The 15,318-nt window shown below is 35.2% G+C and overlaps 1 protein-coding gene across 6 annotated transcripts in view; it reads left to right on the top strand.

Annotated features, from left to right (window-relative positions):
• Nucleotides 1-450: 450 nt before the first annotated feature.
• LOC137386942 (sugar phosphate exchanger 3-like) overlaps nucleotides 451-15,318 on the top strand; it is a 52,177-nt gene continuing 37,309 nt past the window's right edge. For 3 of the 6 annotated variants that reach the window (XM_068073180.1, XM_068073177.1, XM_068073182.1), the window contains exons 1-4: nucleotides 451-543; nucleotides 1,161-1,302; nucleotides 4,520-4,693; nucleotides 8,766-8,834. In XM_068073180.1, coding sequence (XP_067929281.1) covers nucleotides 1,216-1,302; nucleotides 4,520-4,693; nucleotides 8,766-8,834 — 330 coding nt within the window. In that variant the 5' untranslated portion in view covers nucleotides 451-543; nucleotides 1,161-1,215. The other 3 variants (XM_068073178.1, XM_068073179.1, XM_068073181.1) reach the window with 3 other exon arrangements.

The following is a 15,318-nucleotide window of genomic DNA, read 5'->3' as shown; positions in this document are numbered from 1 at the left end:
TATATTATATTAATATATATAATTAATATATTAATTGTGAATACTTTAAATTGTTTGTTTGGCTGCCCAAAGTTGTGAAATTGCAGGTAAACCCAATTTAGCTGAGACATTCTAGTGCAGATAATAGGAGTTATTTACCATGAAATAGCAGAAAATCTGTAAATATAAAGTTGTCGTTTTTACAACTGCTATGTGAGTTAGAGCAAAACCTGAGCTTTCTTGTGGTATACTTGATAGTGCTCTAAGGTTACCCAAAGTAGTTTTATTAACTGATAAACAAAGACAGGTAAGAGCAGTCCATTGCAACTCTATATAAAAGTAGGCGTGGTCGATGTTTGTTTGGAGTTTCCGATGCGTTTGTATAGGCTCTGTTGGTGGCGTAACTCTCCCTATACGACACTGCTACGAACCACACGCGTGAGTTGCCGATTCAAGCAACTCGTAGCTACACGGTTCGCTAAAAACGCTTGCCTTTGGGCGTATATCTTCATAGTAAATGAGGATTTTCCTGCTGCCACGTTTATTCGGGATATATCGATCTAGGTACATGTATATCTTTTTCGTAGTTTTATTATGCCTGGGAAGAGGACATGAATGATAAATCTATTGCTTTCGTTTGTGGTATTATGTCCGTTTTCGATTATTCACAATTTATACAGTCAGAGCGAACACTATATTTTTCTTCTTTGCTTATCTTCTAGACCCTCTTTGATGGGGAATAACACTCTTGATGGTCTGTATTTTTCATGCCAATAGCATACTTTTAGAAACAACGCATTTGTAGCTGATCCCTCGAGAAATTAGCATCATGGTTGAAAGTTTACCATATGTTCACATAACCATTAAAACTCACTTTGTAAAAACACAAAGGTTATATAACATTTCATCATCAACATATTTTTATTAGCGCATTTATTACGTATCACCATTTCATGTTTTCTTCCATGACAATAAGCTGTTCTGTGAGTATAGCTTCTCCGGAAAATAAAATATGCCTACATTTTTTTCCTGAGCATCGAACACTGACGTGCATCTCTTGCATGCTTTTAACAGAAGTTGAGGGTAAATCTCGTAGTTTTACAGTTATTGCCATTGGAAAATGGTATCTGGTTATACTGATGCTATGTCTGACATCTATGCTGAAAATTTAAACTTTGCAGATGAAGATGCAGTAGGAATACTACCCATAGGAAGCTGAGGCATTCTATTCTCAAGATGGTCTCGGGGCAACAGATGGTCATATTCGTATTAGGATGGTTGGCATATGCTAGCACATACTTTCTAAGGAAGCCTCTCGGGCTGGTAAGGATTTGACACAAGCAGCATGTTTTTCAGGTCCACATTGTATACAATTGATGGTATGACAGTTCTCGCCAATTTTGGTTTTGATGGGAGGTTTCAGCCTCAGGGTGTAAATTGCTGCATACCGAAGATTCTATGTCTTGATTATTCATAAACAACTAGTGTCAGACTGAAAATGCAATATAGGTTATCGGTATTCTCCTGTACATGATCTTTCCTTTTTCTTGTTGAATTATAAAATTTAATTTCATCGGCCCATACAGATGAAGTTACTTGAGTAACATCACACTTCTAGTGTGGATGCATTGGCTAGTCAGTCGCATTCATGCTGCCATGTCCTTTCAATCCTCTCAAATGTTCACTCATAATCGCTGCATTACGTGTTGAGAGTAGGACATTCCATCGCAACATTCTACTTTTTTTAGTGCTATATAAAACTGAATGAATTATTGAAAATTGAATTAAAATTAAACTAGCATTAATCGAAGAAGTTGGTTTTAGGTTTTTGAGCGAGAAATTAATTAACAATGTTCTTTTACATGTATACGTTCCAATGTATGGCTGTTGCGACCATAGAGTTATCTCCCCCTAGAGTGATAACTACCCTAGCGTTTCCGGTGCCATCAAGGAGCGGTTAGGCCACGCCCATTTTTTGTGCTAGTCACTCGTAGTGATTGACAGAACAATAACATCAGCCATGAGAATGATCATTAATTTGCACAGTTAAGATAGTAATTAATGCTCATATTAAAGAAATGATGATTATAGTTTATTACTCTGATATATGCTTATTATTTAAAGCAATTCAATACCTACCAGGGATCGCTAAACATATTATGGAAATGTTTACTTTTTCCTATCCATTTCCATCAATGATATGCGACCCCCCACAGCCCTATACAGCAATGATATACAGCCAATGATATACAGCCCCCCTGTATATCATTGTTTCCATAAACATAAATATTTCCATAATTTTAGGGAGATGGATATGGAAATTTTATTTTAGAAATATGGAAATTTTATTTTAGAAATATGGAAATTTTATTTTAGAAATATGGAAATTTTATTTTAGAAATATGGAAATTTTATTTTAGAAATATGGAAATGTTATTGAAATGGAAATAATATGGAAATGTTATTGAAATGGAAGTAATATGGAAATGGAAATAATATAGAAATGAAGTAGGGAAATGTTATGGAAATGGAAATAATATGGAAATGAATTATGGAAATGTTATGGAAATGGAATTATATGGAAATGAATTATGGAAATGGAAATAATACGAAAATGAATTATGGAAATGTTATGAAAATGGCAATACTATGGAAATGAAATAGGGAAATGTTATGGAAATAATAAGTAAATGAATTATGGAAATGTTATGGAAATGGAAATAATATGGAAATGAATTATGGAAATGTTATGGAAATGGAATTAATATGGAAATAAATTATGGAAATTTTATGGAATTGATATGGAAATGAATTATGGAAATGGAAATTGTGACATACACGTAATCCCTGATATCTACTTGACTTGCAAAGGCACTGAATAGATAGTGTTAAGTAAGTGAGTTAATGCAATCAGTTACTCATAGATAAGATAGATAGTCATACTGAGGTTGTATTGCATTGGTGTGATGGGAAGCTAATCGACTGCCATCAACTATGAGCTGTACTACCCGAGTTGCCCGAGTAATAAAAAAGTCTGGACAGAAAATTTATTTTTATATAACATTTACCATTCTAACTTTTAAATTTCATATCATGAGAAAATATTTTTAAGCAGTTCAAATGAATTAAGAGGAAAAAGAAAACAACTGTAAAGGTTTTCAAGCTTTTTCAAACAACTACAACTTTTAAATTTCATATCATGAAAGAAGTGTTTTGTTGAAATAAATTAGGAAAAAAAACTGTAAATGTGTTTAAATGTAAAATAATTAGCAAGTAATGGCTAAATATAATCTGTTTAGCTATGATTACAATGAAAAATTATTTAATAAATAAGGGAATAAAAGAGTCTATTTTATTTTTATATAATTATAATTTAGTATAATTAAGTACGTTATAATTTATTTTTATTTAACATATAACAACATTTGCCACTTTAACTTTCAAACTACATATTATGAGAAGTGTTTTGTGTAATTGAAATAAATTAAGAGAAGAGAGGAAATAAGAACAACTGTAAATGTTTTCAAGCTTTTTCAAACAACTACAACTTTTAAATTTCATATCATGAAAGAAGTTTTTTGTTGACATGAATTAGGAAGAAAAATGAAACTGCAAATGTGTTTAAATGTAAATGTGAAATAATTAGCAAGTGATGGCTAAATATAATCTGTTTAGCTATGATTACAATAAAAAATTAGTTAATACATAAAGTAATAAAAAAGTCTTTTTTATCTTAAATAATTACAATTTAGTATAATTAGGTATAATTTATTTTTATCTAACATATAGCAACCTTTGCCACTCTAACTTTCAAACTTTTTGCTTGCTTACATCAAGCAAAGATGTCCACTAACTAGTGGACATCTTTGCTTTAAGCTAGTCTATGTATTTGATTGATATGTATTGAAATCTAATATTACATGTAAGGGCTGTTTGTGAACTGTGGAGTCAATGAATCACTCTATCACCATACAGTGTCAATACTTTCAGTTGATGGCAGTCGATTAGCTTCCCATCACACCAATGTAATACAACCCCAGTATGATTATCTATCTTATCTATGAGTAACCAATGATATACAGCCCCCCATGTGTGGGGGCTGTATATCATTGGAGTAACTGATTGCATTAACTCACTTACTTAACACTATCTATTCAGTGCCTTTGCAATGCATGTAGGTATTGAATTGCTTTAAATAATAAGCATATATTAAAATAATAAACTATAATCATCATTTTTTTAATAAGAGCAATAATTACTATCTTAACTGTGGAAATTCATGATCATTCTCATGGCTGATGTTATCGTTCTGTCAATCACTGCGAGTGACTAGCACAAAAAAGGGGCGTGGCCTAAAAGCTCCTTGTTGGCACCGGAAACGCTCGTGTTGTTGATGGCACAGTTATCACTCTAGGGGGAGATAACTCTATGGTTGCGACATTTGAAAAGAATTTCAATTCACCTGTTCTAACTGAAGCTAGCATTGTATCTAATAATAATATCTTGTGAGCAACAACATATAGCATTTAATTGGTTTTAGTTGAAGGTTGCCATTGAGAGGGATCTCGGGCTAACGACTGCTCAACTCGGCTTGTTGGATGCTTCCTTATTGCTGCCATATGCAGTAGCCCAGATCGCTTTTGGTTCTCTCGGTGACACATTCGGCCCACAAAGAATCTTTGGATTTTGTCTCATTGCCTCTGGCCTCTCTATGGTTAGTTGATGCAATGTATTATTGTAAAGAAGATTCTAGAAATTTTGGGATTTGGAATTTTCGGTATCGAACGCCTAGTTGTATTAATAAGCAGCAGCGTGCCATAGATATAACTTACTTGGAATGCTTATCCCAAGATGTATGGGTACTAGCTGTGCTACCTGGCGTTGCCCGGGTAATAAAAAGGTCTGAACTGAAAATTTATTTGTATTTAACATATATAACAACATTTCCCATGCTAACTTTCAAACTTCATATAATGAGAATAGAGAGAAGTGTTTTGTGTAGTTGAAATAAATTAAGAGAAAAATAAAAACAACTGTAAAGGTTTTAAAACTTTGTCAAACAACTGTAACTTTCAAACTATTAGCCTGGCACATTGCCAATGGAAAATTTTAGTAAGCTGCTAGGCTTCTAATGACGGTACTCCATGACGTTGCGTCAGCATTGTTGTCCCGCTACAGTTATTCTAATAATAGCTATAGCCGGAATGCAGACAAACATACAGACATACTTTGAGAAATATATATATATATATAGATTAAAGATTAACAATACATCCATAATGATATTGGTAGTAAGGTACATTGTTGGTGCTGAATATGTGGCTATCTTAACAAAGTTCTACGCAAAATAAAATGGCCAAAACATCTATCTTAGTTAGCTGAGTCGATGGGCCGCTCTATAACAATAACGACAACCCTTTGCATTTGTCAGTGACTCGCCCCAACGATCGTTTGCAAGCCAAATGGGTAGAAGATGTTCAACACTGAAGACTGGGCCCAAGATAATTTAGAAGATTGTTTTTCCGTGTGATCCTACGCTTGATCCTAGACATGATTTTACGCGTGATTCTATGTTTAGGATCACGCGTAGACTCAGCTGCCTAGTTTTACTTTGTTATTCTAGACATCTGGTTTCCGTAGGATTATGAAATTTTGGTCATTTTGTACTGTTTATAGCCTATTTTCAATGTTTCACGTTGATTGTACTTGAGATATCACCAAAATACTGAGGGCACTTCTAGCCGGCTGAGAATGAAAATGGCTGTTGATAGAACAGTAATTCCTACACTGATTGAAATTCTTGATAAAAAAGGATTAAAAATTGACAAAGCTAAAAAGCTTCTTTTCCGCACCAAGAGTTTTGCGCTAGAACTATTTGTTTTGTTAACAGTTGTACGCACTCTAACAGAGTCGCTGTATTGCACCATTATGTTTCTTCAGCGGTCTAAAGAGTGAAACAACTAGTAAATTGGTTGCTCTGCATCATGATATCCATAAGACAAGTTTCATACATACAATAATATTATTGATACGTAGTAAATTGGGTGCTTTGCATCTTTTTTTGTAGCACAGTAAAACCTTCGTATAAAGATTTTCTGTCAGACGTAAATTTTTGGCAAGTTTTCAATTCTATATCCGAAACATTGTTCAGCATACGGTGTTCAAAGTTTCTTCTGAGTGATAAATGATGATGCTGTTGGTAAGAAAGGTCCAGTAATTCCTCAGTTTCTGCAGTTAATAGGGACAGACAACTCTCTAGGGATTAGTGGAAATCCGTGAAATAGAAACCAATAGACTCATATCTAATATGGTCACTTTTTCATTAATCAGAAGTTTTTTTCTCTTATATCTGAGTATATCGACACACACGTGTGAATGTCCATTGAACCACCTATTGCATGGTAAATCAATGTGCACACAACTCCGATTCCGCATCATCCACGCAATGGTGCAGATGATGTGGATTTGGCGCATCATCTGTCCATAGTGCTTGAGTAGTCTTTGTGCTATTGTTTATAAAATACTAATATAAGTTCATGAATGCTTTGACAATCGGTTGTAATAATTGTATGTCTATGGTGTTTCTCTTCAAGGGTTTCCTTTTCATGTTTCGAAGTATAGTTATTCTACTATGCCCTTGACAGCTTCTACGCTCTTCTACTGGTTCTGCTAGTTCCAGCTAAAGGCTGGAAAACAAATGATTGAAGTTTGTTTGAATGTTTGCCATATCTAGCCAAACAAACTTCCAAGAGGAAGAAGATAAGAGAAAACTAACAAACTTTATACTCTGGCATTTGGACTTGACTGTACGCAGTGACTGTAGCTAGAAACTTCCATAAAACCTCTATTTGAATGCCATGGCGCTCTATTTTCAACCATTCCTCTATAGTGGCGTTCAATTAGAGGTGGCCGTCAAATAAAGGGTGGCGCTGTATTTTTCGACAAGCTCGTCAGAATTTCGAGAAGATAAATTTTATCCTTTCACTGATAAATTGATGCTAATGACAACTATATTTTACATTCTCCTTTGGGTGGATTGACATTAATGAGCTTCGGCCCTAGAATTTTTATGCTAGGGCCGAAGGGCATTAATTTAGGCTGGACAAAACTAATTTTACGTATACGTCAAAGTATCATACCTAGTTAAACAAGGAGCTACTTTGATCCTAAAATATTAGCTTGGCGCTGTTATTAATTGTTTCGATGATGCCATACCAATGGCTGCTATTACGTCATACCATGTTCCTCAAGAGTATTTTCATCATTCATCACAATGCTTTAAAGTTTTCAGGTAAGATTGTAAACCACATAATGGATGAATCTAAAAACAATGGATATGATTTAGACTTTGGTAACTTCGAATCAGAGTGTAGTTCTGATGATAAACCACTACAGCAACAACAAGAAACTTGATTGTAATCGATGTAACCGAGACATTATTAGTACGACTTTGTGGACACTTTTCTATTGATCACTTTCAATTATGGGTTCGTAAAGATCAAAGAATGTCACAAGGGTGTTCAATTAAAGGGCGGCGTTCAATTAAAGGGTGGCATTGTATTTTCAACCCTTCTATAGTCGTGTTCTATTAGAGGTGGCGTTCAAATAAAGGTGGCATTCAAATTGAAGTTTCACGGTATTTCGTACTGTCATAACTCATAATGCGAGCTCAATGGGTTCTGGGGCTGAGCTCATATGTCAATTCTCTCGTATTTCAAATCAATGTTTCCTGTATGAAATACTTAAATACATTTTAATCTATTCCCAACCCTTTTAAAACCACCTAACAACAGGATTTATGATGGACAAACGGGTTTTTGATAATACTAATTCACCACCTTGGCTCGCAAAGTAACAAATAACTTATCTACCAGTTATGATAGGGCATAAAGTTTAACATTATTGTGTACAGTGCTGCATGAGCTGTGAAAAAAACTAGATAGCAACACGCTTGGTACGCTCGGCACTTTTGTAATGCTAACATAACCTAAACACCTAAACCATAAAATTTAGCTAAAATTAATTTAGCTCACTAAGCACACACTTTAAAATACACTTTAATCTTACACTAAACTTAATTCTAATTTTGTCTTCATCGTAATTTTTATTCTTCCGACTTGGCGCTTTTCAATTTGCATTCGCTATAACTTTTAGCTGACCTTTTTAAAACTTCAAACAGATATAACGAAGAAGACCAAGTGATTCTGTTCTCGTAAGCAGCCTCTTTTTGATTTAGCAGCCACATCGAGAACCGTCTGAGCCGTCTCAAATGCTTGTATCTCATATTTGTCTTGTATCTCTAGGCAAAAAATTACTCGGAATTTTCTTCGTATCTCAAATATTTTGTATGATGGGACACTTGTATGTCGAGGTATTGGCTCAAAACTGAATACTGCAGCTGAAGGTGTTATCTACTCGTGTTCACACGTTCTAGTGTCAGTTGAAATACATGCGTAAGTTGTTGGTGCCTTGCCCGCATAGTCCGTGTTGATACATCACCACAGAATTACAGGTCTGCAGTAGTGTGAGTGTCTCCCTTCTTGTGTGGTATCCTACTATTTTTGAGATGTTTGGCCAAGAGTGAGATTGTTTTTACAATTTTGTAGCAAGACTAGCCCGAGTTCTTCATCTGCATGTAACTTTTGGAAGGCTATTTTATGCCTGTATCATTATTGGCATTAAATGATGATACGTAGATTGTCAGTACAATAGAGGAGTGTGTAATTAAGACGACATGTTTCTAGTCTTTGTATTTAACTCTATGCAAATACTGGTTTATATTGCAGGTAACATTTGGACTATGGTCGAGTGTAGAAGCACTATGCCTCCTTCTCTTTCTCAATGGTCTAGCTCAGGTAGTAGTCTTCTAAATCTCAAAGATTGTCATGTGTATGTGTGTCCTTCAGTATCTCCGGCTATAACTATTAAAATCTTGGTAAAATTTCGCATTGTGCTGGTTTGAACTTTGGAGGATGGACTTTGTGTCCTTCTGTATCTCCGGCTATAACTATTAAAATCTGGGTAAAATTTCGCATTGTGCTGGTTTGAACTTTGGAGGATGGACTTTGTGTCCTTCGGTATCTCCGGCTATAACTATTAAAATCTTGGTAAAATTTCGCATTGTGCTGGTTTGAACTTTGGAGGATTGCTATCGCAGGTTTGTAGTCCAGTTGTCTAACCACGGGTCTACAACTTGGCTCTTACGATTCATAGCTCTTACTATTATACATGTATATGCACTATACCCTTTTCACAATTTCACACGCTAAATGACATATTAATTGACACATTCCCATAAGGCGAATTTGTTTTCCCGCTGTAGATATCAACAAAATTTTCTCTCGAAATAAAAATTTGGTGATTTGTATACTGATTATATACGTTATTACGAGATATATGTTGCTCACCGTGGCGAGTTCAGCGTTATCCATTATGGTAAAAACGGATTCGCAAACAAATAAGTGAGAAGATTTTAGTTACAAGTTTTAAATTTACTAAAATACGTGTTTAGTAAGCTAAAGTGTTTATTACACGTCTGTCTCGAAGGCAAAACCTCTCTACGGTACGTTCTAGGAGTAGTACGTTGTAACGTTACATTTTCTTGCAGATCATAACCACAAAATGCACGTAACTTGTTGTAGTTAACTATTATAATAGTTACTCAGGTTAACATATCGTTTTATTACTATTTTTTAATGATGATGATTTTTACCAGGTGTTTGCACTAGATAATTACTATGGGTTTCTATACCACTCTATACGGTATTTTTGCCTTATGATGCAAACACTGAAACGAACTAAAATCATATAATTGTATACCAAATAATTTTTCATTGTAATCGTAGCAAAACAGACAATATTTAGCCATTACTTGCTAATTATTTCACATTTACATTTAACCACCTGTACGGTGTTGTTTTTTTCCTAATTTAGTTCACCGAAACATTTCTTTCATTTTTTGAAATTTAAAAGTTAGTTGTTTGAAAAAGTTTGAAAACCTTTACAGTTTTATTTTCCTTCTTAATTCATTTGAATTGCACAAAAAACACTTTTCTCATGATATGAAGTTTAAAATTTAGAATGGTAAATGTTGTCCATGTTAAATAAACATATTACTTATATAAATACCCTAAATACTTTATAAATAAATTATTACCCAAGCAACGCCGGGTATTCAGCTAGTCTATATATATATATTTCTCAAAGTATGTGGATATGGGTATATGTATGTGTGCCCTCCGGTTATAGCTATTATTAGAATAGCGTAGCCTGACAATGCTTAAAAGTTGACTTGCAACAAAATTCACATTACAGTTATTTGGTATCAAAAGGTTCACCATGTCTTACTCTGTTGTGTTGTAAATTTATGCCAAATATGTGGAAGTGGGATTAAAAACTCTTAAAAGCTCAAACACGAAAAGCCGTCGTAGATTGGAATCTCTTTATTTTTCTGACGTATTCATTACAGTTTAGTTATCGTCTTGTCACGTATGTTCTCACGTGTGTTCTCACGTGAATTGAAAGGCAAATAAAAAGCTCAATATAAACTCATCGTAGCACTAGTTAATGACAAACACTTTGGGTTTTACCGAAGACCCCGTGTCAAATATAGATGCTTGCTACTTTACAGTTTTGTTTCGGCATTATTCAATCGTCAAGTCGTAATCTGATCACGTGACCCAATACTTCGCAAATAATCTTTGCAGCGCTTTTCGATTATCACAGGTTACCAACAGGCTTGTCATGATTATCAGACAATGATATGTACTCCTTCGAGCTAAGGTTAAAAAGTTTAACGATTTTTTACGATAAGTTATAAGATATCAGTGCTAAAAGTGACAGCATTACAATGACGATAAAACAGACGCGTAAAAACAATAGATATAGTTTTATTGAATGCGTTAAGTATATTTGTAAAAATATTTCGACGAATAAGGTTGCATGAAAGTGGAAACAGAAACCATCCTGTAACAACTACGTCCCATTTGAGCCGTTTAGGAAAGCGAATCCAAACTACGGCGGTCTCGTGTGGATGCGATTAAATGTTCGTTTTTTTGCTTTTAAGAGCTTGTAATCACATTCCCACATATTTTGCAACTACGATACAACAGAGTAAGACATGGTGAATCTTATGATACCAAATAACTGTAATGTGAATTTTGTTGCAAGTCAACCTTTAAGCAACGTCATGGCGTACCGTCTTTAGAAGCCTACCGCTTATTAAAGATGTGGTTGCATCAAATTTGAGTTGATCTTAAAAGAAAGCATTTTTTTCTATCAGTTGATATGTTGTTTGTTGTGTTAGGCGATCTCATTGCCAAGATATTTGAAGATTAAAATCAAAAAATCTGATCGCCGTAAAAACGCTCAGGCCAAAAGAACATGCCCAGACTTGCCCAAAATGATGTCACGCGGTATTTATCTGTCAATATATCTCGTATTCACATCGGCTGTTTGTGATAAAAGTATAGTCCTACGCGGCTCTATTGGCATATATCTTATTTTGTATTTGCTCATGTTGGCTAAAATAAAATTTTAAATCCAGCTACAGATGCATTATTATGAATGTTTCAAAGGCCTCAAATAACGAAAATTGAAAATTTTTCTTACTCACTTTCTCCAAATGCTGTGTAAACATTTGAGTACCAACTACCAATTCTAACGGTCTACCGTAATTCTGTCAAGCAAACTATGTAGTACCCTAGGACACTTATGTATTCGCGGCATCTAACTTTCGCGTTTTCGCGGCAACAGCCTCTCGCGAAAATTTCATGTGCGAAACTAAACTATCATAACGAACGAGCGAAAACGCGAAAATAAATGGCTTTCTTCATTGATATTCACAATAAAATCGTCATATTAGAAATGCAGGCAATTTTCGTGTGTGGTTGGCTCATTGGGCAAGTTTTGCTAAACTCATTATAGCTAATACACCGACTGAGCAGCTTGGCAAAACAAATTAAGATAATAAATTTTTTTTGGAAAAGCCTAGACAAATGAAGAAGATGATGATATTAGTTTAGTCATTGAATTTGTAACTGATGAGGATGACAGTCTGGTAGGAAAAGTCATAAAATTGAATAATAATTATTGTGGTGATGAATTTTATTACCAACCAAAGCAATAACAACCTGGTGCCATGGCCACCGCGGCACCGCGTGCTATAAATACTTGAATTCTAATATTGGTACCAATCAGTCACTGCGGCTTTGACGTCATTGATAGTCTAGGAAAAAAATGGCAGCAAGCGATCAAATTACATTATTGATCTAGCCTACACATTTCTACCTGTGGTTCACAAATACAAACTACCGTACTTTTCGGACAATTAGCAGCTACTTTTTTCTGATGATTTGAGCCATGCGGCTTATAGGTAGGCCTACAAGGGTGCGGCTAATCACTGTGGCTTATTCTGTGGCTTTTTCTTTCACCGCTAGGGCGCACTAACGGGAATCTCCAATTAGTGCACTTTTAGCTGTGAAAGAAAATACGAAACAATGCCTCACGGTACTGTCCCGTTAGGCACTAAGTTAAAAAAGCGTCGGATAATACGAAACTGTGCCGTTCTGCACTGTTCCGTTTTAAAAGGCATTAAAAAGCACAGTCCTTAGTTCTGCGGCCTATAGTAAGGTGCGGCTTATGTATTGTTTTATTATCGTTTTTGGAAAATAAAGCACAGGTAGCTTATATAGAGGTGCGGTTCATAGTCCAAACAGTACGTAGTCCCAAATTGAAAAATATTTCGTACCAGCGAACTGGACCTGAGGAATCTAATGTTTGTTCCACTGCATTTATTTTCACATCACTATATTTTCGCACTCATCAGAGCTGCGAAATTAAGTTCCAGCGAAATTTTACTCTGTATGCTACTCACGAAACTAAATACTAGCGAAATATAAGTGTCCTAGGGTATAAGGTCTTTGTATCAGCGCAGTTCCGCCCCGCTACCCACACTAACGATATACAGCCTCCCAAAAGCCCCGCCCACATTATGTCCGTCGCCTATCCTTGTGGCGGGGCTGTATATCATTGCCCACACCAAAAACTAGTTGCTTACTACCGAAGTAAAATAAGCAGCTGCGTCTTTGAAAAGAATTTACATAGGGATAGAGAAGTCTGGGATGAGAAGTCTGCCGCAAACTGGATTTGAACTCACATTCTCCAGTTTTGCGGACATCCATATACCGTATCCAATTCACTACAATATTCTGCAAATCATGTTTTGCGTTATCTTCAACAATATCATTTTATTATATAATTTTTACAAGCAAAAAGATTTTCATCTCGGTATAAAGCTTTTATTAAAAATATTCATCAAGTCGTGGCCACTCACATAGTTTTAGCTGATACAATAAGACAAATTCATCTACTGCAACAAACTCAAAAAAAACATCATGGTTTATGCAACACACATTCAAGTCTCTCTTTCCCCTTCATGGCAGTTTCCACACTGACAAAGCTGCTTCGGCTGGTGGGACGACATAAACATCCTGTAATCAGTAAAACGAATGCAATAAATATATGTCATTCATAGATATGTCATTCTAAAGCGTGTCTACTGAAAGCTTTCAAATTGGGAGTTTGATAGATTGCGAGTGTAATTTTAAAACTGAATAAATGTTTAACAAAGGCACAAGTACCCCAAGCCAACGATTCGAAGCTTTGGTTCTGGAAATTAAAGATTTGCATTGATCAATCAATTTTCTTCACATTCTATAAGTAAAAAGTGAACATCTAAAGTCAAATCATAAATCTAATTCACTAGATAAAACTGCCACAGAAAAATTGAAGCAAATGTAGCTAGGTGAACCGATAAAAAAATATAAAACGATGATTAGTGATAGCAAAAGTTATAATTTTATTAATTAGTACATGTATTAATGAGTACTAAAATATTACCTTTAGTATATTCATCAATCTAAGCCATTGTATAGCTAAATGCTAAAGATTAGAAAGATCAAGAACTCACTGTACATACGTATCTCGCACGCGCAGGAAATTACATTTTAGCCTCAAACATGGAAATATAATCTAAATGTAAACTCAACAGGAAGCTCTATAGGAGACTCAAAGTAAAAGATAAATTTACCTCCATTCTCTGATCTTCCTCCGTAGAACTTTAACTACTTGATGCCAAGAAAACTCGGAGTCACCGTCGCAGCAATTTTTACAAATATGTTGTTCGCCAATAAAACGTGTCGATCGAGTAATTCATTAAAGTAACGATGTTAATTAATTTAGTAAATATCGATGTCCATGCGATTTAATAATAGAGTAAAATCCCTAAAATTGAGATCATAGACAACGCGTTTTACGAGTGATAACATTTATTACGGCCTATATAAAAATTTCGCGCTGATGATTGGCTAAGGAAGCGACCTCATATTTATCGCTCGTGGTTTCTTTTCAGATGTATTGCTTGTGACATCACGAAAGAAGCACCCGCTGCAACGTGAGCTTTTTAAAAGAGGGCCTCATTCAAACGCATATATCTCTGGACAGGGTTGGTCTACAAAGACTAAAATGGCATCAAGTTGTAGCTGATGTTTTAGCCTTTTATGGGTCTTAATTTCATTAAATTGAATTTTTTGACGCAACCACATCTTTAACTAGCATACTGGAATTTTCCATTGGCAATGTGCCAGGCTAATAGTGGTAGATGAGCAAGTGGTAGGCAACTCTCATCATTTCCCATTGTTTATAGGCTGATTTTTAATACCATTTTCCATTGGAAATGTGCCAGGCTAATAGCAAGTGGTAGGCAACTGTCATCACTTCTCATTTTTCAGAAGCTGATATTTAATACCCGGGCAACGCCGAGAGGCACAGCTAGTATATCTATATATTGGCGTAAGTTCATGTTGAAGTGCATATTGTAGGCCTCCCCGCTATCCTAGATAGTTAAGGAACTCATGCTACTTGTGCTGGCACTATTCCCAAAGTAGAATTTGTTGATGATCATAATTTTACGATGTGTCCAGTTTGACAATAGCTCTTTAAAGATATCAGTTGCGGTTGTCATCTAGCAATGCAAACAAACTTGACGCTCTAGTCTTCAACATACTGGTTGATTGTTAGGGCAAAGTGTTAACAAAGTGACAGCTATTTAGTGGGAAGTTGTATTATAACCTACAATCTCGTAAATGCTGCTCCCCGCATGCTTCAGATGTGAAAGTACTAGTAATTGTAGCTCACTTGAGTGATAAATCCCAAGGTGTCTGTAGTACGAAGAACTAAAAAAAACATTGCAGCTATATTGTTGTGATAGAAACAAGTTAAAAGATATCGCCCCACAACTTTTATCATCAGAAAAGCTCTATCACCTTCACACTGTTCGCT

Source organism: Watersipora subatra, chromosome 2 (assembly GCF_963576615.1).
Source record: "Watersipora subatra chromosome 2, tzWatSuba1.1, whole genome shotgun sequence".
NCBI lineage: Eukaryota > Metazoa > Bryozoa > Gymnolaemata > Cheilostomatida > Watersiporidae > Watersipora > Watersipora subatra.
This window is presented reverse-complemented; position numbering and strand designations above follow the sequence as displayed.